This window comes from Prosopis cineraria, unplaced genomic scaffold, assembly GCF_029017545.1.
Source record: "Prosopis cineraria cultivar Desert tree isolate PC_DT_omini unplaced genomic scaffold, ASM2901754v1 PC10, whole genome shotgun sequence".
NCBI classification, from domain to species: domain Eukaryota; kingdom Viridiplantae; phylum Streptophyta; class Magnoliopsida; order Fabales; family Fabaceae; genus Prosopis; species Prosopis cineraria.
In genome coordinates, this window is record NW_026555341.1 from 1,794,486 (window position 1) to 1,821,446 (window position 26,961).

General features: G+C 34.4%; 3 protein-coding genes across 7 annotated transcripts; 2 read left to right on the forward strand and 1 right to left on the reverse strand.

Moving 5' to 3' along the window:
- The first annotated feature begins 2,056 nt into the window (after positions 1 to 2,056).
- Positions 2,057 to 8,011, forward strand: LOC129321965 (uncharacterized). The gene is made up of 8 exons (XM_054967980.1): positions 2,057 to 2,525; positions 2,632 to 2,727; positions 3,323 to 3,433; positions 3,946 to 4,255; positions 5,053 to 5,143; positions 5,952 to 6,294; positions 6,465 to 6,613; positions 7,102 to 8,011. The coding sequence occupies exons 1-8, from the start codon at positions 2,250 to 2,252 to the stop codon at positions 7,607 to 7,609; spliced, it is 1,884 nt and encodes a 627-aa protein (XP_054823955.1). The 5' UTR covers positions 2,057 to 2,249; the 3' UTR covers positions 7,610 to 8,011.
- A 1,197-nt stretch (positions 8,012 to 9,208) lies between these two features.
- LOC129321967 (uncharacterized) lies at positions 9,209 to 12,438 on the forward strand. Of its 3 annotated transcripts, none has more exons than XM_054967986.1 (4): positions 9,209 to 9,538; positions 10,162 to 10,259; positions 10,412 to 10,778; positions 12,161 to 12,438. In XM_054967986.1, exons 1-3 carry the CDS (start codon positions 9,336 to 9,338, stop codon positions 10,765 to 10,767), a joined length of 657 nt encoding a protein of 218 aa, XP_054823961.1. In that variant the 5' UTR covers positions 9,209 to 9,335; the 3' UTR covers positions 10,768 to 10,778; positions 12,161 to 12,438. The 3 variants fall into 3 exon arrangements, with proteins under 3 accessions (XP_054823961.1, XP_054823960.1, XP_054823959.1); XM_054967985.1 differs by lacking the exon at positions 12,161 to 12,438 and adding an exon at positions 10,939 to 11,036; XM_054967984.1 differs by lacking the exon at positions 12,161 to 12,438 and having other exon boundaries at positions 9,214 to 9,538; positions 10,412 to 11,036.
- LOC129321966 (zinc-finger homeodomain protein 6-like) lies at positions 11,780 to 15,390 on the reverse strand. 3 transcript variants are annotated; one of them, XM_054967982.1, is made up of 3 exons: positions 13,813 to 15,390; positions 13,413 to 13,740; positions 11,780 to 12,098 (listed from the first exon to the last, which is right to left on the reverse strand). In XM_054967982.1, the coding sequence occupies exons 1-3, from the start codon at positions 14,333 to 14,335 to the stop codon at positions 12,083 to 12,085; spliced, it is 867 nt and encodes a 288-aa protein (XP_054823957.1). In that variant the 5' UTR covers positions 14,336 to 15,390; the 3' UTR covers positions 11,780 to 12,082. The 3 variants fall into 3 exon arrangements, with proteins under 3 accessions (XP_054823957.1, XP_054823958.1, XP_054823956.1); XM_054967983.1 differs by having other exon boundaries at positions 13,879 to 15,388; XM_054967981.1 differs by having other exon boundaries at positions 13,413 to 14,911.
- Positions 15,391 to 26,961: the final 11,571 nt, after the last annotated feature.

The window sequence follows — 26,961 nt, forward strand, 5'->3', positions numbered from 1 at the left end:
TTCTTTTCTCTCAAAACTTTTATTCCTCAATTTAGTTAAGGATCATCCTTTTCAACAAAGTAGGCTTACTTAACATCTTCCAATAAAAAGTGTTTAAGTGCTGTGCGGGTTGCATGACTAGCCCCATGACAATAAGCTCATCCTCTCACCTACATTCTTGGCCACCCAATCAATGACTTTATATCGTATATGGTACATACCTAGCATACATGAGAAAATTTTCTCCTTGAGTTGAGAGAATATATGAATTATCTGTAAATTCAAGTAATGCTCTCTCAACAGAGTGAACAAAAATTGCAATATAATCAACCTATCTCTTTAATTATGGAATCATCGCCAATAATATTACTACCATCACAATGCAGCTGTATATGTTCTACAATAATGAAACTAGATTTTTTTTTTTTATACTTTTCTTCAATACTTCTTTCCATGAGATTTGGAGTGGCACTCGTCAATTTGATCAAACGATTGGAAAGGGGGATGATATCCCATTCAAAGATCAGCTTTCAAACTTTGTATTAACATGAATTTCATTATATATACCCGGTATATTGTTAGCCAAATTTCTTTTCAGGTTCAATAAAACAAGTTACTACTACTCATGAAATTGAAATGTAGCAAAGAATCAATTTAGGAAATGGTAATGTTTTGATTATTTTTTTGGATGAAACACTGAATAGTAATAATAGAAAAATAACACAATTACAAGAAAAACACAAAGAGAAATCTCTCATCAGTTGCCACCTGAAGTAGAGATGATTCGCCTGATCAAAGATTTCAAAAGCAAAAGAAGTCCAACCATGTTTAGCAAGACGACATCAACTGTACTATTAGACTCCTTGCTAACTAGCCAGTCACTGTGCAAGATACTATAGCAGTAGCTTTAATTACATTAATAAAAGGATGGAACACATAAAGATCTCTTATGAGAAGGTAGATTGCTTCAACACAGTCGATATGGATTCTGATCTTACAAAGCCTCTCACCCAACAGTACTGCAAGCCTTATAATAAGCCATGGATCTCGGCAATCACCAGTGGGCAAGGAGATAATTTACTGCTGATAAAACTAAAAAGCCATCTTCCTTCCGAGTTGAAGGCCACACTGCCACAAGAAATAAAACCATTCATAAGGATAAACCCATTGCAAAGTGATCCAATCTCCACCTTTTTCTCTAGTATTGGTTTGACAGTGAAGCTGCCTATGGTGATTATCTGCTATGATTTTGAACAACACCCTTCCCCATCCGAGCACAAATCTGCTTTCTCGCCATCAAAGACCTTTTTGTTTCCCAAATTCCAAATTTCCTAACAGGTATAACTAAAAATCAAGCTCTAGGATACTCTTCTCATGTTATTTGCTCCTAATAAATTTTATCCACTCAGTGCAATCTAGACTATCAAACAGTTCAGGAACAGGGAGAATCAACTGAAGACCATCTGTCCAACCAGAACTTAGTTTGCAGACTAGAAATAATTCTTTTGCCGAATGAGCTTCTTTCATATGATTTTTAATGTATAATTCTCTCTCATGCTTGGATTATATAGATGCTTCAAAATCATATATGAAGAGTTTGACCAAAAAAAAATCATATAAGAGGAAAAATATTGAGAGAGAATATAAAGAGAATTTGATGATTATATGGATGTGTTTGGTTTTCCAATGATAAAAATACATTTATCTTTTAAAATGATAAAAGCAGCTACCCTCACGTTTTTTCAAATTGACTTTTCCGTGACTTGTAAATTTTTGTAGATGGACTTTTTTGTTAAAAAAGAAAAAAAAATTACGTTTGAAAAGTACTTTTGGGCATGAGATTAATGAAACTAAAATCTAGAATTTTTTTCAACGGCATATCAAATCATATAAATTATAAAACGCTCCCAGGAATAGTTTGCAATAATGACTACACCAAAAAGGGATTGGGCCAGGCTAACAAAAAAATCGTTCAACTTCAAGTCGGGTAGTCGTTTCAGACAGGTGCTGTTCGGCAGAGAAACGACGGTCGTTTAAATGTTTTTAATTGCTCCGCAAACAAGGCCTCGTCCATCGCTGGGCTCAACTTTCTCAGTCATGATTCATATCCCATTTGCCGTTTAAACCCTAGCAGGGGTTTTATGCTCGCGCCACACCACAGATCCTCTCTTCAGGTTCAGGGACAAAGGGATTAACCTCCTGAGGTTCAAAATGCAATGTTGCTGAACCAACTTAATTTTCACCATCTTTTCGAAGGCACATTCTAAGCCATGAGTGCCGTAAGATTATCATCATGCGTTGCCACGGCTGCGGCCGTGGCTGCCATGTTCAGTCTCTCCAATAAGGCTTACGCCGAGACCTCCTTTCGGTTCCCTTTTCTCTCTCCTTCGTCCACTAATTCAGCTCCCCTGGAAGATCAGGATTCTGATACCAAGTCAGAATCTCAAGCTGCTGATGAACCCAAAAAGTCCGGTTTTGACCCGGAATCGTTAGAACGAGGGGCAAAAGCTCTCCGCGAAATCAATGCTTCTCCGTATTCTAAACAGGTTTTGATTTACCATTGGAATTCTATCTGACATGTTTTGATTTCAGATACAAACAAAAAGAAGTGGTCAAAAATTTGCGGCTTAATATCTTGGTTCTGCTTTCCAGGTGTTTGATTTAATGAGAAAGCAGGAAAAAACTCGCCTTGCTGAGTTAGATGCCGAGAAAGTTCATTATGAACTAATTCAGTCTCAAGTTGATATTGTAAGTGATGGGCTAGGAAGCGACACTCATGTCTCCAAAATTTCGTTATCAATCAATTTATGAAGATAAATTACTTTGTCGTTCATGGTTCCTCCATGTTGTATGTGCTCTTGCCCGTTATGCTGGGCCTTACAGAACCAGAAATTTGCATAAACTTTTAACATATGTGAATATAAATTAGTTGCGACTGTATCTTTTTAGTAACTTTGGTTGCCACTTTTCTTGTTTGAATATAAATTTATTGTTTTCTCCCCACAGGCTTGTTTTTTCTTTGCTAGCTGACTCATGTTGTAATATTTAATGATCTTAGAACAGAAAAGGTACTTCCCACCCATCTTTTGATTTACAATTTGTCCATTGTAATTGTGTTACGGCTGTTTTTCTGCGGCTCCCTTTTTGGAACTTGGAAGTCGCTTGGTTTTATTTAGTTAGGTGGCTTTTCTTTACATAAGACATAGGCATCGGATCCAGTCGCCCAGCTGCAGCTGCTCTTGAAAAATTATTTTGTAATGCAACATAGGGAAAATATTGTTGGTGTTAATTTTCTGACTTTTCCAGCAGTATGTTTACTTACACCAAAGTGACTTCACTGCAGGATAGGCAGCGGAAGTTAGCTGAAGAACAACGAAATCTTATACAGGAGCAGGCCCAGAGGCAGGCCCAGGTGCTGCGATATGAAGATGAATTGGCCAGGAAAAGAATGCAGGTACAGGCTGCTGAAACAGAAAAAATATTCATTTTTTAATACAGGATATAAATATTCTTGGCTTTTTTTTTAATTGATTGAAGCTACTTGTCACTTGTCTGTTGGTATAAAATTTAAAATGGCATAACAGTCTTGACTGTAGTGGAAGCAGATTAAAAATATGCAGAAAAAGATACTGAGCTTGACTGTGCATGTTATATTCATTGCCTTTCTTCTTTTCCCTTTGGTCTGTAGGTTTGTGTATGCATTTCTCAATGAAAATATTGTCTTTTTCTCTTTGCAGCTTAGAATATTGGAATTGGTCAAGCATTGGTTTGAAGGATTTATGTGATTATTCTCCTCGGTGTCTTTGTGTTTGAAACTGTAGTAGTAGGTTCTGTTTTGAACTCCCGAGGCGAAATATAAGCCTTGGTCTTTCCTGACATGTCCAAGGCTGCACTCATTTCAAGCTCCTCTGTCATTGAATTCTTTTAAATCAAGATCCATCCAATATCTGTTATTGCCGTTTGCAGGCAGATCATGAAGCTCAGAGACGACATAATGTTGAATTGGTGAAGATGCAAGAGGAGTCCTCAGTTCGAAAGGAACAGGCAAGGCGAGCTACTGAAGAACAGATTCAAGCTCAGCAGCGTCAAACGGAGAGAGAGCGAGCTGAAATAGAAAGGGAAACCATAAGAGTTAAGGCCATGGCAGAGGCAGAGGGCCGAGCCCATGAAGCCAAGCTTACTGAGGAGCATAATAGTAGAATGCTTAGAGACCAGATGCGGGGTGAAAGAGACAAATGGCTTGCTGCAATTAACACAACTTTTAGTCATATTGAAGGTATGCATCTGATGAGGACATCTACTGATGCATGGTGGTTCGGAAACTGGCAATTCTGTGACTATTGGTTTTTTCAATTATTATTTATCTTAGTGTCTCTTTTCCCAATTTCCCTTTTTATTCAGTCTAAAAGTATGTAATATATCCTAGAATATGCTTCATATGCATAAATTATCAGTGTCTATACAATGAGTGTTGACTGGCTTGCCTCTATAGTGGATTATTGGCCCTCGTTGATAGATTTTCTATGCACTTTAATGTAGCAAATCTTTTTTGTTTTTTTTTTTTTGGGGGGGGGTGGGAGTGTTTCTTAGGAAGAGTTGGTTAGTGACATGGACTTCATGTTTGTGCACAACAAAACCCATTATAGACTGATGTGTTTATCACTCGTTTGTCGAATCTTAAATCAGGAGCATATATGCTTGCAGTTGGATATGCTGAGTATACCTTTGCTTGCCCTGCAATGCAGGATAGATGCTTGCACTTGCATGAAATTATTGCTGTCATGGCCACTGACTGGTCAATTTTTATATTTTAACTGATATTTCTGTCGTAATTCTCTGTGGGAAAGTCATTTGTTTTTGCGTTGGGTTCCTTTTGGTTGCTTGAATTCTTGTTTCATGATCAATAATGATGTTCAATTGGTATTCTTCCATCTTATAAGTGACTTGTTTGTGGTTTTAGCTTCATGTATGTTTATCAACTATCTTCTCGTTGATGGAAGATAAATCCTGTACTATATTATTCCATTTTGAGAATTTATTGGTATAGCTATAATTTGTCAGCATAACATGCAGGTGGCTTAAGGGTCTTATTGACTGATAGGGAAAAGTTGCTTATGACTGTGGGAGGGGCCACGGCATTAGCTGCAGGAGTATATACAACTAGGTTAATATGCCACCTTTCTTGCTCCATTTGACTTGTTTAACATCACAATTCATTTTGAAAATTAGTTGGCTGTGGGATTTATCCACTCCTTGCTAATTATTAATCTGAGTTTGTAAGTATATAAACCTATTTTAACTATGACTATGTTAATGCTTCTCAATGCCATTTATGCTTACAAACTAAATTGGGGAATCAGCGGGATTGACTGCAACTTTTGGAAGGGAAATGAGTGATTGGACAACTCGGCAATATATCTTTTAAATGAAATTATAATGGGTATTGGGGCCTTGGAGAAAAGTTGAAAGTCAGAAAGTGTGTGTTTCTGTATCCCTCACCAAATAACTGTTTAAGGCTCCTCCAGCATCCTTCCAACTTCCTATCTTTCACCCCCAACTTTTTTGTCCTCCCCTCTGGCCCATGAGAAATAATCCAACGGTCATTATCCAGAATATGCCACGACAACTTTTTCTGAAATCCCTTGACTTGATTTTCAAATTCTTGTTTGTAAATTCTGAAACCTCCGAATCTGATGGAGAAGGAAGAATAGTTGGCCCCTTATTGATTAGTAAAGCAGGTGCAGTGTGAGATGTTCAACTCTTGGTTTCCTTACTAACTGCCTGGATAAGAAGAGGAGAGGGAGGGTGTAATTAAAATTGGGAAATATGATTAATTGATTAGCTTCATATATTTCTTCAATTACAGTTCTTCACTGCATCAAACTGCAGTCTTAAGCTATAAAATCTGTGACCTATCAGAATTGTAATTGTAAATGGGATATGAGCGTTTAATTTTATTTTTGAATTTACAGAGAAGGCGCTAAAGTGACGTGGGGCTACATTAATCGGATTTTGGGGCAGCCATCATTGATCCGGGAATCATCCATTGCAAAATTTCCAGGGTCAAGGATTATATCTCAAGCCAAAAATAAAGCTTTAAGTTATAGTACCATGGCCAAGGCAGAAAATTTTTCTGAGAGTAAAACTGGCCTTGAAAATGTGGTACTACATCCATCACTGCAGAGAAGAATAGAGCATCTTGCACGGGCTACATCAAATACCAAGGCCCACCAGGCACCATTCCGTAATATGCTCTTCTATGGCCCTCCTGGTACCGGTAAAACCATGGTTGCAAGGGAAATTGCTAAAAAATCGGTATGATGGCCTTATTTTTTCTTTTATGCGTAGTTCTTTAGTTAGATTTTTCTTCCAGTTGGCTGGTAATGGAATTTTTTTTAAAATATTCCATTTCCACTTCATTCTTACTAATCTGGAGGTAATTAAGGTTTCTTTAACGACTACTCTTCATCAAATTCGGTGGGCAGGGTTTAGATTATGCTATGATGACTGGAGGAGATGTTGCACCCCTGGGCCCACAGGCTGTTACCAAAATCCATGAGATATTTGATTGGGCCAAGAAATCTAGAAAAGGCTTGCTACTTTTTATTGATGAGGCTGATGCTTTCCTTTGTGAGTAAGTTCTTTTAGAGGTTAAACAGCATTTAGAGACTTAATTCTGGAAGAAAAATATTTATGACTGAAATGATTTTTTCTCTGAAGCTGAATAGCGGAATTTAATTGGTTAACACAATTTGTCTCTCATGCAAAATATGACTTGTCTCATGCAATTTAATTGGTTGAACTACAGTCTATTCTAATGTCTCGTGCTTCTCTATTTTTGGTGATGGCATCTTGTGCTTCTATTCAATTGATAACGGCCTAGAAATGATGTGGGCACCAATCCCGTGGCCCAAACTATAATGAACCTCACTTTGATCCACGGATACCATTAAACGTACTGGTGAACAAACCAACCACAAGATGAGGGGAGGTTTTTTTTTTTTTTTTTTTCGGGGCATTCCCATTATTTGTGGAGATTTGATCTGCAAACAGGATGATAGGTTGTATATTTGGATTCTATAGCAATCATTTTACTGATGATTTATTGTGGACCCGATGCAGGCGCAACAGCACACACATGAGCGAAGCTCAACGAAGTGCTCTAAATGCATTGCTCTTCAGAACTGGCGATCAGTCAAGAGACATAGTGCTTGTCCTTGCCACAAACAGACCGGGTGACCTTGACAGCGCGGTGACTGACCGCATCGACGAGGTGATTGAATTCCCACTTCCTGGGGAGGAGGAGCGTTTCAAATTGCTGAAGCTCTATTTGAACAAATACCTGAGCGGAGAAGACAATGGCAGCTCATCCATACTCAGGAAACAAGCCCAAAAAATAATCATGAAGAATATATCAGAGGATGTGCTGAGGGAGGCTGCGATGAAAACGGCGGGATTCTCAGGTCGTGAGATAGCCAAATTGATTTCCGGCATCCGAGCAGCCGTGTATGGACGCCCAGACTGCACTTTGGATTCTCAGTTGTTTAGAGAAATGGTAGATTACAAGGTCGGGGAACATCACCAACGTATAAAACTGGCGGCTGAAGGCGGTCTTCCTGACAATTTTTAGTCTCCCGTGCTCCAGTCTGAATTCCGGGGATTTCTTTTTCGACAATTTTTTTTTTTAAAAAACTTTCATCGAATTCGTTGTATCATCACTATACTTGACCCCTGAAGCAGATTCATTTATAGAGGTAGAGCCCCGCTCCCCGTCTATCCTGCGGAAAATTTTGCGGGATCCTTCCCAAATTGGTGCGGAATCTTGTAAGTGTCTTGTAGTAGAAATGGAGGTATACTGCTGTGTCTGTGAGGCATCCCCTAGAGGCTTGATGCCATGAAAGCGAGAAACTGGGCCTGGACTAATGGTGTTTTTCTTGCTAACTGAGTGAAAGGCCCATAAGAATTTTGGCCCAAAAAGGAGTCAAAGGTCTATTGAGTTTTAATCGTTATTGAATAATTTTGATTTTGACCAGATTAATTTATTTATAATGGAGAAAAGTAGGTTTTTCTGAGAATTAAGAACTTTTGAATTTATAGCATTATCTTATTTTAATTCCTTATCACAATCACAAGTGTAATAAGCTGAAATATTTGAGATATTGTTGATACGTAAATCCTGAGATGAGGGTAAAGATGAAATATTTATGTATAGTTTGAGACGGGGGATAATGTATCATAAATACTATGTTTGATGTGGATAATACGTTACATTTTTTAAAGTATTCAACTAAAATTATTCCTTTTTTGTGTGTATATTTAGATTAATGAGGATTTGGCTTTAAATTAAATTTTTCATTTGAATATGCAAGAAATTATGGATTTGGCTTCAAAATCCAAATCCAAGTCCATATCAAGTTAAAAAAATTTTATAATTTCAAATTTTCTTTACATTTTAAACATTTTGTTTTTCGTGTTTTTTACTGTTAAAACTTTGATAAGTCTTGTATGTTTTTGCATATCTTATTGATTAAGAAAGAAATGAATTTATCATTTTTGGTTTTTATTTTAAATTTCAGTTCATCTTTCCTTTTCATTTGTTTAAATTATCCAAATAAAAGATTTTACTACATGGATTTCAAATGCCATATTTAAAATACAAGATTTTAAATATAAAATTTAAATTCATCAATTTAAACGTTACCTTAAATTATTTTGATTACCGCAAGATTCCATTAAAAATGTGACATAAATTTTTTTACCTCAAATATTACATTTATGTCATCCCCAGTTTCCTCCCATATGGAAGTTGGAAACCTTTTCTAGGGGACGAATTGGATAAATTCGCGCTTAATTATGGTCCCAAATTTAAGCATTTACAACGTTACTGGAAATGAAGTTCGAGATCAAATTTATAGTGATAAACAATTTGTTGTAGATCACAGCGGGGAAAAAAATTTGTGGCAGAACGACAAGAACAGAAAAGAAAAAACGAAAACAAAGTAATAATAAAACCGGAAAAGGCAAAATTGTATTAAAAAAAAAACCGGAAAAGGCAAAAACAGTACAATGGAAACAAAAATGAACGTGTGGTCCACATTAAACGGGGACGACAGTCCCGTTTAAAGCCATGGATTGGTCGTGGTGCGGGCCATGCGGCCGTACATTACCCACATATTGAACACGTGGCCTCAGCCCCGTTGCATGCCCCCTCCATATTTCGCCACGTTTTCCCCCCGAGCGCCACGTGGCCTCTCCGTTTGGCATCTCGGGACTCCATAACTCAACACCGTTCCTCTCCGCCATTCTCAAATGGCATAACGCTTTCTTCTTTCCGACGAACAAAGTGAGGAAAATCGATGGCAATCCCACAGGTGTTGTACTTGCTGCTGGTGCTATGGGTCGCTGTGTGCATTGGGTTGTGCAGCTGCTGGGGTGACTCTGCTGCCGACATTGCCCGAGCGACAGCCCAGGACGTCCAGCACGGTTGCGCAGAAACCACGCAATATGCAAAGGAAAGTGCCGAATCTATGACTGATTGGACTTACGACCAGTTCCTCCTGTAATGTTCTCCCTCCTTCTCTTTCCAATCACAATCCCTGTTCTCCGATTTCTGTCTCGTAATTTTATTTTTTCTTCCTCAAGTACCCGTCACCCTTTCCATATTCCTATGCCGCGGCACCTCGTTCGATGCTTCAATGAATTGTTCTATTCAATAGCTTGGCAATTCCTATCCTTTCTAATTCGCAATTATAATTGTGTACACGCTGGACAAGGGCATTATGGACACTGTAGGAGTAATCGATCCTTTAGTTTCTAGCTAGAGGTAACATGAAAAGAAGGGGTTGGGAGTAGGCAAAGAGTGATGTGGTGATCATAGTCGTGTGCAAGCAAGCATCCTTTGCAATTCCCTGCTATACATGTTGGAAAAACATGTAGGTGATCTTCCGTCATAGCTTTGGATCAGTGCATGTGTATTGCTGCTAATTTTTTATTATGCTTGACAAGTATTTGTTACATGAACTTCCTCCTAAGGTGGTTGCTTTTATCGTTGGAATTTCTTAATAAATTTTATTGTGGATCAGAATTAATTTAGCTATACTTTATCCTGTTAACATTTATAGCATATTAGACCGAACCTCAAGCATTCTCAGTTTGGTAACGGATTTGCAACCCTTCTTTCAGAAACAAGGAGAATGCAAGACAGGCGGCTCAGAACATAAAGAATAAAGCTGGAGATGCTGCCTCAATGGCCACTGAGAAAATGAAATCTGCAGCATCGGGTTTTTTTTTTTTTTTAGCCCTTTGTGTATTTTTATTCTGGCCTCCTAATTCTCTATTTGAGAGAGACATCTTGTTTAAGTAAAATTTCCTAAGTATTTTTCTGACCAAAAAGCAAAAGGTTCCTAACTACATATGTGATTAATTTGTTCAGGAACTTCCGAGTATTTTTCTCACAAGTCCGGTGAAGCTAAGGAAAAATTGTCAAAAACCATGGGATATGACAAAACTGCTGAGGCCTATAATGAAGTTGATAAGATTATCAGAATGGCGACAGATAAGGCTTCCACCGATGCCATCGATATCTTGCCTGATCCTGTGGGATATGAAGGAAGAGACAAGACGGCTGAAGAAACCTATGACCAAGCTAGGCATGGAGTAGAGGAGGCATACAGGTCAGCAAAGGATGCCATGACTGAAGAGAATAGGATTAATTACGAGGATGCCAAGGAGAAGGCTTCACAGGTCACTGGTGATCTTGGAGCCAGCATGAGGATGAGCACCAGCTAACTAATATGAGGGTATGGCTAGTTTTACCTTTTTCTTGAGTTAGTTTTTTTGTCAGTTCTGCTACATTGTGTGATGCTATGCCAATCACTTGTTAGATATTTTCCCCCTTAAAAAAGGAGGATAACGTAGGGTTCACCCGATCTACTGATGCTAAATAGTTTTATATAATAGGTTGGGAACTTCGCAGCCCATCGTCACCTTGTATCTTACTCTGATGAAACTAGTGTATATTTTTTTAATAGAAGTCGTTGGGTCCCTACTTTAACTTAGTTGATTTCAAAATTGTTATCCCCGTACGGAACTAGAAATGAATGATTAATTTGAAAGGTGGATGGATTATTAAAGGTAATCTCCACTCTTTTATTAATGTGGTATCTTTTCATATGCGTTTTGATTAGAGGTGGTCTTTAGTTGGTGGTCCATACCAAATGCAAGCTATGAATTTTTTTTATGCAAAGGTGGGGATATAAACCAACTTTTATAAGACGTAATATCAACTTTTTCGGAAATATCCAAGAGTGGCAATAGTCGGAAAAATGTTACAGTAGCTACAAGTCACAGTACTGATAAGGGTCAAAGTTGCACCAAGAGTATATTACAATACAATCTGAGCAATTGCCTCCGTACGCGTGGGGAAATAGAAAAGAATACTTTTTTGCGTTTAGTACTGCATTAACAACTTGTGTATGTGTGTGTTCCCAAACTTTGGGCAATGATGAGAATGTGTGGTGCGTTAGAAATTAATTAAAACTAGACGTCTAACAGACAGGTGATCATAACATTAATAAGATTTAATTTGGCTTGGAGTTAACAGGCTAAGCCATTAACAACCAATTTCTTGCCTCAATCAATTCTTCCATGTTGCTTATCCTTTTGTCTTGCAATGACCTGACTATTATCCTTGTATTCCATGCTGCTTATCCTTTTTTAATGATATTTGTTAGTGTTTAATTCGTTGTCATTCTGTTTGGCTCAAGAAGAGCTTGCAAGCAGTAAAAGTGGAAACCATATATCTTGCTTGTGTACAATGATCACAATATTTTTTCTCAATGTGAAATACCTCTATTCGTACCAGTACAAATTTCAACAATCTTAATCACTTTTTCCTTGCCTCGAACCAAGAAACTGTTCAAAATGTGATTTACTTTGATGCCAGAGGCATTACATAGGTTCTTACTCTAAGGGAGTTAAATAATTTTGATTGTGTGACGCCAGCGCTCCTGCAACTAGGGTAAATCCGTTGCACAAACCTTCGTGTGTAGTAATAAACCATCAAAGGAATGCAAGGCACCGCCATTTGTTTGGTTCTGCATGATCAGCTTCCGTCAAATCTGCAAAAAAGAAGAGCTTTTTAGACACTTTTGTGTTTTTTTTTTTGTTTTTGGGTCTACAGATCCTCGCTTCCGAAACGTCTGTTGCACAGATAGGTGTTGTGCGCTTCTTGCATCGCAAGGTTTTATTATTGCGTGTAAAACCAGTGGCACGGAGCATCGGAGGGTGGTCAAATCTCGTGATTAGCAGGCGTGCATTGCTAAGTCATGTGGAAACATTTCAAACACATACACTCCGATATTGCAAGTAGTCATCCATCACCATTACATCAGAAATAGTAGGGCGTATTTCCGTAAGTTTCAGAAAATGGATTGGCTTCTTAAATCTTTGGGGTCTACCCCATCATTATATTGGTTATACTTTTTTTGCTTTCGCTTTGGCCGCAATTCTATCTAATTCATACTATTTCTCCAATTTCATATATACCACTTCGTTCAAGAAGTATTTGACTTCATGGGTGTCTCCTGGATACAGAATAAAAAACATCTAAAGCGAGAAAAAACTACTTCCCTCGTCTATCTGTTTTTCGTTTATCATTATTATTATTATTATTATTATTATTATTATTGGGACTATTATCTCCCCGGTTCGCTGGTGTAGAACGAAGACAAAACACAATCGATAGCTGAAAAAGACATGGTGAGAAAAGAGCGGGGTATAATATTGTCTGCTAATTCATGTGTCGGTGTCCAACAAGAGGGGAGAGGACAAAGATTGTGTGGTTGGGTGGAATCCTATCTCGCTCAGGGACAGCCTTCATAACTCTCGTTAGCAAGAAAGTGAATAGGTTCCACGGACCGATGTTTCCATGATTTGAGGGGTTGGCCTGATTGGGACAACGCTCTTCATTTAAGCCATTATTATACAAGAAATTACACATCGCTGCTAACCTAAGAATCGTCAGCTTAAGTTATGACTGCATCGATCCCTACGTACGACTACGACCTAGAGTTGTCATCCTAATTTCTTGCTGATTCTCTAGGTTTTTTGCTCTAGCGTCCAGATTGTAGTTGCTCTCAACAACATGAATATGCACACAGCATTAAAAAAAAAAAACAAAGATTGCAGGCTGAATAACAGGATTGTGCTGCAAATAACATAGAGATGGGGAAGTCAGAAAAATCGAAAAGTTATAAGTGGTGTTTTCGCGACATGTATATCTAGATCATAGCCCCTCTACCACCGGAGTTTGCGGACTTAATCTACTTATTCGCTGGTCATAAAATCTGGTTGTCTTCTTAAAACAGGTAAAAGAAAATGTTATATATCAAATGACAGGAGATGAAGATGAAGCCCAGCCTTAGATTGCTTACATTTGGTGCTTCTTCATGGCCTGCTTGTTATTGTGTATCCAAACCTTGAAGACCTGCCGCTTCACACCCACTTGATTGCAAAACTGCTGCACTTCTTGCTCGTCATGTTTCTGGATCCTCCATCCCAACTTCTCCGCAAACTCCATCATCCTATCCTTCTGCTGCTGGCTGAACTTGGTCCTAAACCTCTTCTTCGATGACGGTACCGGCTGTACTGACCCTTGCCCGCCCGCATCATTATACTGAAACATGTTCAGATCTTCACTCGAAGACTCCGCCGCCCCGCTGCCGCCGCCGAAGGCCATCATAAATGGCGGGAACGGCCCTCCTGCAAATCTCATATGTTGATGATGATGTAGAGAAGGAGGGAGTGGCGCAAACTGGGGAGAAAGAATCCTACTTTGCGCGTTATTGCTTTTGCAGGGAGGGCAGGCGTAGTAATTGAGGACATTAGTTTGAAGTTCACCTTCGGTCTCTTTCCGGTGAAAATTCCGGTGGCAGTCACAAGCAGCACATATCAAGGATTGCGGAGTGCCTTCTCCGCTTGGCATGAACTCGCCGCATCCGTCCACGATGTGTCCCCCCATGCTCGCCGCATGATTCTTCAAGCATTCTCTGTACCTTACTGTAGTCCCTGTTGCTGGTCTTGGGTTTGATCTGCTAGCAATTGGTGTGATCGCTGTTACGCTCGGCGGATCTGGATCTCTTGTGTTTCTCTGAAATTGCTGGAGTGGGTTCGATGGCAGAGAAGGAGGATGATGAGGATGATAGTGGTCTGAAGTTTGAAGGGGTTGATCACTACTCGTCTCCCCTACTGTTGAAGCTAGAGTTGGAGAAGAAGATGAGTCCCTGTTGGAGGGATTACAACCTGAAGTGGTTGGTAATGGCATCTCTATTTCCTTATCTAAGCCACTCAGTTCCATCAAATCTGAGTTCTAATGAAGGCCTAGATCTAGATTATATATGATTTGGTATAATATTATCCTAAAGCATGCTCATTTTCTTTGCGATTTTGCTTTAATTATATGGTGGTGTGGGTCTTCCTGTGCAACCTGATCAACCCCCCAACTCGTCCTAATCTAGCGGAAGAGCAGTCATACTCGAAGATATTATTGTAGGCGCCCCTAAATATATTCTTTCCTTTTCCTTATTCCGATATTGACATTCCAAGTGCTAAATTTTCTCAAGGAGCCGTGTTTTAGTGATCAATCTGTTCCTATGGTGGTGCTGGAAGTAAGTGTTTTGATATTTTAAAAATAAATAAATTCAGAAACAAAAGAAGAGAAAAAAGGGTAAGCTGGTGGGAATCTATTGACATAAGGCCATGAGATGGGTCCCTTCCCTTTGAGAACCTATGTAAGACTCACCGGTAAGCCAGAATATGACTGTAGATTTGAAGCCAGCTATAGGAACTTGATTGCACCAGCAAGAGCGTAAGAGGGATAGAAACAAGAGCACCTGAAAAGGCTTTCTAATTAAGCACCGATCACGAAAGAGTCTCAATCTTAGTTGATCAGAAAAGAGGGGCATGCAAAAAAAAAAAAAAAAGATGACAATACAAGGTGGGAACCTAAAACTTAAAAGGGCCGAGAAGAATGTTGTTTCCCACCACCCATCAAACCCCGTAAAAACCAAACTATGAAAGGAACAACACATGTGGGTTGGTTGCGCTCAGAACTAGTGATGACTGCGCTGGAGGAGTAGGTGCTGCGGAACCGACAAAGGTCATGTTTGTCATCTCAAATCCAATCCAGTTCTTAATTATTGCCCTTCTCAACTACTCTCTCCATCAAACCCTAACCCAACTTCCTCATAATCAATGGTTTTTTTCCCCCCTTGAAGAATGAGATGGGAGTTACAAACTATAGACAGACGCCTCCTTGCCTTATAAGAATCTTCCTGCAACCTTGAAAATTGCTACGATTAAGCGGCTTCAGTTCGGATATATGCAAATCAGACTGAAAACCCTACTTAAACGAGAGGTTTAATTGGTTTTATTAAGATAAGAGGGGGGAGAAGAAGAAAAAGAGTAAAGAGGGACATGAGGCTTTTTTTCTTTCTCTGGAAGGGGGGTTGTGAACGTGAGAAATTATTATTTATTGAAGTGAGTGAATGCTTGCTGGGCCACTTAATAGCAACTTGTCTTGTTAGTGTTAGTGTGTGTGTGTCAGATTTTCTCTCTCGTGTGCGTTTGCTGCTGCAACCCACTTGTTTTGCCCATTAATTTCTCTGTGATTGATTTGGGGCATCTTCTATTTTTCCGCTCCGCGCGTCAATCTTTTCATTGCCTTGTGGTACAATCTCACGCTGGCCACTATTCCAAGCATATCACAAAATGAGGGGAAATCAAAGCGGCATAACTAGCCTGCTGTGTATCAGTTGACCATTTCCTTGTCCAACCCTGAACCAAGCCTTGGCATTTGGGTTGAAACGTGATACATGTACACGCCAACGCTTCTTCTCCTTGACTCGTCCATCGTCTGTAGGTCATGTGATGGAATGATGTAATTATGAGGAGAGATTGTATTTGACCTCCCAGCCAGCGTTGCTAGAAGTTGAATTATAATCATTTTGGTCATAATCATATAAAAAAAATATTATATTTGAAATGTTCTTAAATTTTATTTTGTCTTTTAACTATGTTTATAGGTTTTTATTTTAATATTACATAAAACACGAACAATTCGTTCATGATCCTGAGCTAATGTTTTGAGAAGTGGTTACAAGTTCTCGAGTTGCGCTTTCATCCTTTGAATGGAATGAGCTCAGCTCGATTGGCAAATTAAACGAAACGTCACTCTGTTCATAACATAATGCTCGATTCCAGAAAGCTGCACATGGCTGACATTCTAATACTGATACTGATTATATTTCTTTATAACAGCAAGTTTTCAGATAAGTATAATGTAACTATAGTAAGCATTGAATTTGATGTGAAAAGCAGGGGGGGAAAAAGGCATCGAATATTGCAAACTGTGCATGCATCTGTGCCATTTATCTCGTGTACTTCGATGATATTTTTCTTTCCCAAGAGTGCTGGCATGATTGTTTCGCTAAATCCGTGACAGATTAGGAAACAAAATCTGCATTAGAGTTGCTTGTTTCTTCAATTTTATGAGATTGTCATATCTGGGAACTAACAGAAAATGTAATGAACGAGAAATAGAATATCTCGCGAGTTCCTTTGAAACATGCAATTCTTAAAGTATGATTTGATGTGTGATGCCTGAGCTTCTTCGTTTGTTGACTAACAGCAACAATTTCGGAGTATTAATTTAATGTACGTATGGCAGCCCCCATTTGGCGAATTAATTAATCAGTAATTGGGAGTAATTAAGAAATGTTAAGCCTCACACGTGGCAGATACCCAGCCAAGAGTCTCTGAATTGGCGTTGGCCTTCAGCTCTTGGGTCTTCCTCTTGCTTTCCTCTATTTCTCGTTCTGTTGTTAATTACAAAATGATATTCTCTGACCTCAGACTTGAAGTGAGAGGAATAGAGGTAGGAAAATGCAGGGCTTATGCCCTTGAGCCCCATTTATCATAAAATAGTTCATTTTTTAAGTTCAATTTTTATTTAAAAGGTTTAGGATCAACTCGTAAGCTCATTTTATTTTAAAATAATTTAAAAAATAAATATAAATACGGATATAAAATTTTTATTAAATTTTAAAATGAAAATAAAAATTTTTAATTTAAATTAACTTTATGAAGTCTGATAAATACAAAAATTTATGTATTATAAAGTACAACATTAATCAAAATGAGGATATAGACTTATTGCTCACCGCAAGTGTACGAGTCGTAACAAGTAATAAAGTAAGAGTAAAGCATTGTTCCCTTAAAAATTTGTTTAAAAATAGTGATTAAAAAAAAAGATTAAGCAAATTGAATTAAGTTGAGTCAAAACGTAAGTAGGTGATGTTTGATTTAGCAAGCTAAATTAACACTAGTAAATAAAGAAAAGTAATTGATTTACACACTTCAAACATAATTTGGGACCTATAATTATTTATCCTCCTTGTATTTCATAACACCAAAATTACCTCATCTCATAAATGCTTTTAATAAAAATAAGTGTTAATTTAAAGTTTTAAAAAAACTCGGACAAGCTCTCTCAAGTCAGAACAAGTGTTTAGTTAGATTAATTGCCCAATATTTTATTATAATTAATAAAACTTAATTTTAAATACCAACATTAATGTGGCTATACAGAGCTAATAAGTATATCTCTATCTTACTAGCAAAACCATCTATTCAACATGCAAATATCAAATTTTTACACTATTTTATTCAAATTTTACATTCAACTTAGCCCTTTCAAGCATCAATTAAATGAACCCAACATCTAAATGGTGGTCAATCACTTCAAAGCATTAATAAAAGAGTAAAATAAATACACATATGTCATTAATTGCAAAAAGAGAAGAAACTTAGTGTTAATCCATACAAGGGTTTCAAATAATTCTAAAATAAAGAGTTTAGCTATTCATAATCATTCACAAATTACAAATATACAAAATAATTGGATCTATTTTAGATTACAAGATAGAAAAGGGAAGAGGGATAAAAAAAACCAAAGAAAATGAGCTTCAACTTCAAAATTTCATTTCCTTCCTTCAAGCACTTTCAATGCCCAAACCCTGATACAAGCAAACTCCAAATATGTCTAAAAGTGAGTAGAATGCATTCTAGGTTGAGCTCTCAACATATATACTTCCTATCCAACCAATTTAGATAAATAAAACGCAGCATTTTTTGATAGCGAGAAAAGTCGCGAACTAAAGTCATGACTTTTTAACAACTTTGACAGTTTTGAATTGTTTTTACAATTAACAAAATTTATTCTTTTTGCATATGATTTTTTCATCTAAAAGTCTTCCAAAAGCATAAATGAAAGTCAAAAAACGCATATAATCAAATTTTAAACCAAAATAACACGAATTAGGTTCAAAAATATCAAATTAAAGCAAGTATGCAAACTCAAAACAAAATGCACATTTCTTAATTTGTGCAATCCAAAATATATATAATTGAACCAAAATATATTAAAATCTAAGAAAAATATAATGAAATGATATAAAATTCTAGATGTTAACAAGACCTTACAAAGTAATTATGTTTAAGAAATTAATAAAAAATTTGTCAATATTGTGTTAAAATAAATGACAAAAAAACCAACATTAATTGTCTTGACAACATAATACTTGAAAAATAATTAATTTTTTAAAAAATAGGGTTCAGAGAGCCATTCAAGCCTGAATCCTTTTTTTAGGATTTATTAGGATCAGGCCTAAAAGCCCAGTTTTACAAAAAATATTAATTTTTGAAACCTAAATTCTTATTTAAAGGGAGCTTTTAAACTCAACCTTTATTTCTTAGCTTAAAAAGAAAGCTTCTTTAACAATAATTTAAAAATTAAATTGAATCAGATGACCAAACTATTAATTGAAGCTATTGATGGCTCAATTTAAATTAAAAAATTGTAAATATACGTGTAAATCCTTTTTGACAACCATTGAATGCTTCAAGCCGTTAACGTTTTGCTTTGTATGTTTCAATTATTTATCCGGAGTTGGAATTTTACGGCCATGGTCAAACTCTGCATGATGAGTAGTATATGTAAATATACGTGTAAATCCTCTTTGACAACGATGTAAGTGACTTTTTATTTTTATCCCAATGCTCAGTATCCGCAGAATGAGGGCACTATCACATTCTATCTAAAATGAATCTAAACTTTTACTGTATAAAATCATTATTATTATTAATGATAGCCTTATGAAATTTTTAACATAATTATTTAATATGGATGCATATCTTAAAACTCAAATTAGAGACCTTAAAATAAGTTAATTTAATTCTTTTGATCAGTTGAAACAAGCACCTTTAATATAATGCAAGTGATCTTATCAAATACTAACCACCTAAACTTTTTTTCAAAAATAAATATTTATTTTTGAAGTTATACACATAAATTAAGAAAAGTTGTTAAATTATTTAAATTCCATAATGATATTATTAGACTCTGCTTAATCTGGATTTAAGGTGGGTTCGGGCTGCAAACACGAATAATTAAATTTCATGCCCCGTGTTTTCATTTCACTGTCTTGTCATCATTTTTTTTTTAACAGAGGATCAAATGGTTAAAAATTAATTAATACGACCTTGTTAAGATTGTAGTGACATATATTTGGAAGCAAAACCAGACCTGAAGCAAAATAATATTTTGAAATGGAGTATGGGTTTTCCAGGTTGTTCTTGTTCATGACATTGGTATAAATTAATTATAGAAAATAATTTAAATTGAGGCGGGTAAACTAATCTTAAAAAAAGAGAAGAAAATTAACCAGGAATTTTGTTTCTTTTGTGGTAATGGTGGTGGTGTAGAAGAATTCAACTAAAGTATTATCAGCTTTGAATAGAGAGGCATCAATCTATATAGATTTGAAGATGTTGAAAGAGAACAGTCAACTTTCGAATTGGTGGGCAAAATAAAAAAGACGATTAAAAAAAAAAAAGATGATTGGGCATTGGTGGTGACGAGCATTTCGTTGGAACATGGAAATGCACGGTGGCTGTGGGGAATGAATGCATCATGTGCACGACACCAAAGTTCTAGAACAGGGGCTGAGGGTTAGCTTCTCCCCACTTCTTTCTTTTTTCATTATTTTTTTTTTCTCACTTTCTCCCTCAGTTATTATATTTATTTTTTAATAATTGAAATTTAATATTTTATAAAATTATTATTATATTTATTTTTATTTTTTAATAATAAATTTATGAAGTATCAAATCTCAATTATTAAAAAATAAATTTAATAATTGAGATGAAAAGTAAAGAGAAAATAAAAAAAATAGAGAGAAGCTAGATCCAGTGAAAGGGGGGAGAGGATTCTCTTCACTTTTTTTCTTTTCATTTTTTTTTCATTTCTTCCATCCTCACTATTCATTAATTTTATCATTTAAAAAAATTTAATAAAATAATTTAAATGATGAAGATAAAAAAACTGTAAGAAAATAAAGAAAAAAAAATGAAGAGATCCGAGGGACGCTTTATATCAACCACAACGGTTGGATATTTTCTCTGCCTCGGGCTGTAACTCCACGGGGTCATGATTTACTATTTTCTTCTCCATAGGAGAGGACGTTTGATAATTGATACGTATATCTAACATCTACATGGTTACACGGAAAATTTGTTTTTAAATTAGAAGGATAATATTTCCTTTTAACGTTTCAAAATGATGATATTATTCTATAGTTAATAAGTATTAATTTTGACCGATTATTAATAAAAACATTATAAAAAATAACTTTAAATATTATAAAAAACGACTAAAAAATTAATATTTTTATTAACTAATAATAAAGTTAATATTTATTAATGGAAAATTTATATTATACTATTTTGAAATGATGAAGAAGAACATTGGATCAAAAATAAATTTTGGATTTCAAATGCTCTTGACTTATAATTTAAGGACAAATGTATCATTTAATATTATGTATAGCAAACATTATATATAGGTCTCATGGAGCATATTTATTTACAAATAAACCTCATGAAATTTAAAAACCAAAACCACATCTCTTAAAATTTAAGTGTAATTTAAAATTAGGGTGCAAAAATAATATTGTCCTTACTTGTAATGCAAGGTTAGTTTTATTATTGAACATGTGAAGTTATAATTGTAAAATATTAAAATAATATTTGTAAATTTTTGATAAAATAATTGTAAATAATTAGTGTTAAAATTTATTAGTAATGCATGATCAATTTAATTATTAGAGATGTGAAGATACAATTATAAAAAATATTAAAGTGATAGTTGCAGATTACTAATGAGATAGTTGCAAACAATTAGTGTTGAACTTTATTAATAACACATAATCGATTTAACTATTAAATATGTAAAGTTATAGTTATAAAATGTTAAAATGATAGTTGTCACTGATGAAGTAACTATATCACTTGTGATCAATTTAATTATTAAATATATAAAATTATCATTAAAAAATTGAAATGATGATTATAAATTACTCATATGACAGTTATAAATTACTTAATTGATGTTATGTATTTTTAATAAAATATTATTATTATTATATTCTAATTTAAAATTTGTGATCTTTAATTCTTGCAAGAGTTATATATAAACAAATTTGACGGTACATATATATTCCTCCGATCCTCTTTATCTCATTAATATCAATGCAAAACAAGTATAAGAAATAAAAGTGTTTAAAATTCTAAATATACTCTTATATAACAAATTTAAAAAGTAATATCAAATTTTTTTTTCTCTCATAAAGAATAATTTTAAAAATATATTTTAAATATTACTTAAAAAGTAATATTATAACTTATAAATGAGATTAAATAAATTTTTTAAAATATAATTTATAAACGAGATAAGAGGGAATGCATCCTTTTTCCCTCTCCCTCTCTCCCTCACTCATAGAGATTCCTGCTATGTGGAAGGACTTTTAATAATCAAGAAAGCAAAGGGAGGAGGGGAAGGGACTTTGCGAAGGAAACGGTGTCCCTTTCACCAAACTCATTCCGACCCTACAGATTTGCCCCCTCCCGCCTCTGTCCCTCTTCCCAAAAATTAATCCTATAAATTCTTCTAAATTAATAATTACAAGATGGAATATATTACCCATTACTTTACACATTAATCTTCTATTATTACTACTATTTATCGTAATGGAATATGATGTTTAAGGGCGTAAAACATTTTACCGAGTCGTCATTAATAACTTACTGCTCGAGCATTCCTTTTTCGCGAATGGGTTTGTGAAATAAATGTGAGATCATTCCGTATCCAGCAACCGTTACTGTATCGTATTGTTGCTTTCGTAAATTCATGGTCCTAAGAAATTGGAATATTTTGCACATTTTTTGTTCAGTTTACCGACTCCTCCAGAACAATTGTTATAGGGCCTACCAGATATGAGAAGAATGTAAATATTATGTAAATTTTCCACGCCATTAGGAACTCGGATGGCATTTTCTCGCAGGAATTAGGAAGTAAAGGTTCGATATCATGAAAGTCTCTTGAATTGAAATTCAACGCATCGTTGATGTTTGAAATCTGAGTCCAATCTCGGCTCGCCGTGATTTGTCCCATCAAATATATCATGTGATTTTCGCTGGATACGGTTCTGAAGGCATCATTCTTGGACGAGAGAAAACCAAGGACGAAACTCCACCAACTTGACCAATTAACACAAAAGGCCCTCTAAAATGATTTTCAGCATAATAGTTATGTCTTAAGTCTTATAATATTGAATCAATAATAATTAAATTCTCAATAAAAATTTTTAAAAGTAAATTGTAAAAATTAATTCAAATAATTACAGACAAAATTTTTTGTTACAATCTACTTCCCTGTCTCAAATTATAAAACAATTCAAGACAAAATTACATAAATCAATAAAGAAAAACAATAAACTTAAGTGAATAATGATACTTCATAAATTTATTTAAAAAAGCAATAAACTTTTAAAAGTCTCCCTACACACTTAATCATTACATTCTTTTTTTTACATATAAAAAAATTATATCACATAATTTAAGAAAAATTAATTAATTATAATAATTGTGTTTAAAAATAAAATAGTTGGACTAAAATACCATGTGTAAATCAGTATAAGTATGAATTAGTTGTTTCTTTTCAATGTAAATTGTGAGGGTAATTTAGAAAATTATAATAAATGCTTATTAATATTTGTGACTTTGTTTATAGAAAAACAGATCAAAAGTAGAAATTTTTCTAACTCAGAATAAAAAATAGAGAGAGAGAATATTATAATATCATTTCAATTTTTTTACTTAAAAAATAATATTAAAAAAATCTCATTAATAAAATTTATTAATGTGAAATGAGAAGGGGAGAGGGAAACAGAGAAAGGAGAAGGAGAAGGGAGAGAAAAGGTTAAAAATGTCAAAAACTTTTATTCAATAATACTCAAAGGCTGAATACAAATAAAAGATTTAACTCTATTTATAAGGCTCTATAAATAATAAAATAATAATAATAATTTAAACTAAAATCCCAACTTTTAAATATAAATATAATCTTAAAAATACTAATATCTAAATAATAATAAAATAAATAATAAATTTTGATTCTAATGAATAAATACCCGTGATGAATAATCTTAATATATTAGATAAATTTTAATTATCTTGATTAATTATTATCTCATATTCCATCATCTATTATTGTCAAATTGTCTGACGTTGTCTTATAATTTCAAATGAAAGAATAAAGAGTTACGTCTGATTTTTAAATACTAATTGGCAATTAAAAATTTTTAAATTTATAATTGTGTGAGTTGATATTTTTAAATTATTTTTTAAACAAAGTTGTCAAAAATTTAGCTATTATTAATTTAATATTTTAAAACCTAAGTCTCACTCTTTTCATAATAACTTGGTCCCCCGATCCGAAATTAACTATATGCAACGTTTCGAGCTTAATTTTATTTTCATTTTTTCCGATTTCCTCCGAATCACTGAAACTGAATGAATCAATTGAACATTGAAGCACCTCATCCAATTGCGCGCGCTTTCTCCCTTTACTAGAAGCATTTATTCTAAAATCTCTCTCCAGCGTTCACCAAAATCATTGCTTCGTTATAACATTAAAAGCAAATATTTTATAATAATTTAATAATCTAAAAAGATTTCTGGTAAAAAATCTGAAAAGATTATATTTATTAGATGGGTTATTGAAAATTGAAATAAAGGACGGACAATGATGTTTTTTTAAAGCTTGAATTTTCTGGTAATCTCTTGTTAATTGCTAAATATTCAAATATTATTCGTCTCTCTTTCGTTGATTTCATTCCATGTCTTAATGTCTAACACTCTGATTTCAACAGTCAATTTCTATTTTTAAATGTAAGTCTCCTATTTTTAGTATCTGTGCATCCCAATGAAATGAGAAGCACAAAGTATAGTATAACAATAACCCGTTCAAAATAAAGACATTTGAACTTTTGACTTAAATATAGTATAGTACAAAAAAAACCAGGACACAGCCCGGAGTATCAAAATTTCCTTCGTTACAGCAAACTAGAAAATTTTTAAAAATCTTAATCACATGATTATAAGCTTTTTTAAAAAAATCAATTAATTCAACAGATATTGGGGGGGCATTGGAAGATAGGACCGTGGATTGGGGGGTAATTTTTTTTTTAAAATTATTTATATAAATTTATTTTATTACCGAACTTTAACTCTAAAAAGGTTGAAAATTTTAGACGAATTTAGAGAAAAAGTTAAATGAGTTTAATATTTAAAAATTGCGGCACAAAACTTGGCAGGAATGAGACGCAGAATCTAAAATTCCATGTTGATGACATGTAATTTCTTCATCACCTAGACGTGACTCCACCGTTAGTTTCAGGGCTTACTTGGGCTAATGTATGCTCCACGGTTCAAAGAACATCAAAATCCTCACATTTGATATTTAAATACGATGTTAGGGATAGGAGCCAAGTTAATGGTGACACTTGCATATTTGTTCCGAGGAAAAAATGATCTTGAGAACCTGGAGGGAAGTGGTCCCTGTGAGTTTATTGTCGCGTAGCGCTTCCATTGTCGGATAGCGGATGTTTAAGAATGTGTGGTTAGAATGCCGTGAAGTGGATGCTGCCTGTGAACATGGTACCACTCGTTGTCTTTTCCTTGCCAGTTGCAGACGGTCTTGCCCTTTGCTTTTTCTTTTTGGGTTCTCTCTTTTACGATTCATGGCCCCAGTCACAGTCATCGAGAACCATCCTTCACTTCAGATTAGTATTGCCTTTCCTAAACGAACAAGGCTGACAAGCACGTGCCTTAACCTAAATTCCCCCGGGCCCACACTCTGCACGACTCACGCAAGGTTGAGCCCAGCTGACCCAACTATTCATGGCCTACATGACAGCCCGCCAAGTCTCATCAACCGTACTTTTGGTATCCCTGCTTCGTTTAGGTCACGTTTATCCACTAAAATTTAATGAAATGAATTAAAAAATTAAAACAAAATAAATTCAATCACCTTCCTTCTGATAGTAAATATGATAAAATTTATTAATATATATTATAAATATAAAAATTATTATATATTTTAAAAATTTTATAAATTATAATTTTTAATTTAATAAATTAAATTATTTTTTTCATGAACGTGCTCACTCATTTTTTTTAATTATTTTATTTTTATTTTTATTATTATTATTTATTTTATCTTAATAATCTAATGTGACTTCAATACTTCCAAGCTTGCCAATAGATTGTCACAAAAAACGACAAATCCAGCTACTTCTTTGGCACTTCATAAGTTAAGTGGCAGGAGCCATCAAGTTCAATGATGGAGAATCAAGGAAGTTTGGGATATTATTTTCATACCGACAGATTTCTTTTTTTTAAAAAAAAAAAATCATCTCTAATCCGGCACCCTTGAGGGGCGTATTGGGGGGGGGGGGTTTCATAAGCACGCAAACATTTTAATGTCAGGTTCAAATCCGAAACTTCTTTCTAAATTGAAAAAGACGGTGCTACAACTGAAATAACCAGGCGTCCACTGCCTCGGCAAAATTTAGACTCTTCATATCGCTCATATTCTTCACTTGCCCTTAATATTTAGGGGGTTTAGATTTTAGAGAGAATTTTAATTAAAGATTTGAAAAGAGACTTAATTTCATGAGTTTAAAAATACTCTAAAATTTTAGTTCAGTTCAGAGAATAAAAGTTAAAAAAATTTTGATGATAAAAAAAATCAAAATACCCTTTACATATTATACAAAATTATTTATTAATTTTATTACTCCACTTATTGGTTTATGAATATCAATTATAAATTACATGAGTTGACATGTCAATAATTATATAAGATTTGCAATATAAGTTTTTCAATCATAAATAACAACATTAATTGTTAAATTGCTAACTTTACTTATTAATTGACTAATATCAGTTGTAAATTTCTGACAGATCTTATAATTTACTAACACCAATTGTCAATTATTGAAAATTTTTGTAATTTACAACTGATATTAATAAATTAACAAGTAAAGTTAACAAATTAATAACCAGTCTTATTAATTGTTTGACAAACGAATGTTATTTACAAGTGATATTAATAAATTAACAAGTGTAATAAGAAAATTAATAATTAATAATTCTGCATAACATGTGAAAAGTATTTTGATATTTTCACTATCCAAATTCTTTTAACTTTTCTTCCCTTAACTAAACTAAAATTTTAAAATATTTTTTGACCCACTTAAAATTAAACTTCTTCCTAGATCTTTAATTAAAATTCTCTTAAGATTTTAAGTTAGTCATTACTCCATGTGATTAGGGTTAAAAGTTAAAAACCCATACTATATTGATTTTGCTTTAGCCATAAACTAGAGTTAAAAATTCGAATAAGCTCAACCCGAATGAACCAAAATAGCAAAACCAACCTGAATTCTTGTAAGTTTCAAACACTTTGAATACCCTAAATTTATTTTTTAAATTATTTTTAATTAATTTTTTTACTTTAAAATT

Bases quoted from the DNA above. Each gene is read 5' to 3' on its own strand.
- LOC129321965 (XM_054967980.1), top strand. From the start codon at position 2,250: ATGAGTGCCGTAAGATTATCATCATGCGTTGCCACGGCTGCGGCCGTG. The intron at 5,144-5,951 runs GTTAATATGCCA...TTGAATTTACAG, and splicing joins GCAGGAGTATATACAACTAG to AGAAGGCGCTAAAGTGACGT. The intron at 6,614-7,101 runs GTAAGTTCTTTT...GACCCGATGCAG, and splicing joins GCTGATGCTTTCCTTTGTGA to GCGCAACAGCACACACATGA.
- LOC129321966 (XM_054967981.1), bottom strand. From the start codon at position 14,335: ATGGAACTGAGTGGCTTAGATAAGGAAATAGAGATGCCATTACCAACC.
- LOC129321967 (XM_054967986.1), top strand. From the start codon at position 9,336: ATGGCAATCCCACAGGTGTTGTACTTGCTGCTGGTGCTATGGGTCGCT. The intron at 9,539-10,161 runs GTAATGTTCTCC...CCCTTCTTTCAG, and splicing joins ACTTACGACCAGTTCCTCCT to AAACAAGGAGAATGCAAGAC. The intron at 10,260-10,411 runs GTTTTTTTTTTT...TAATTTGTTCAG, and splicing joins AATGAAATCTGCAGCATCGG to GAACTTCCGAGTATTTTTCT.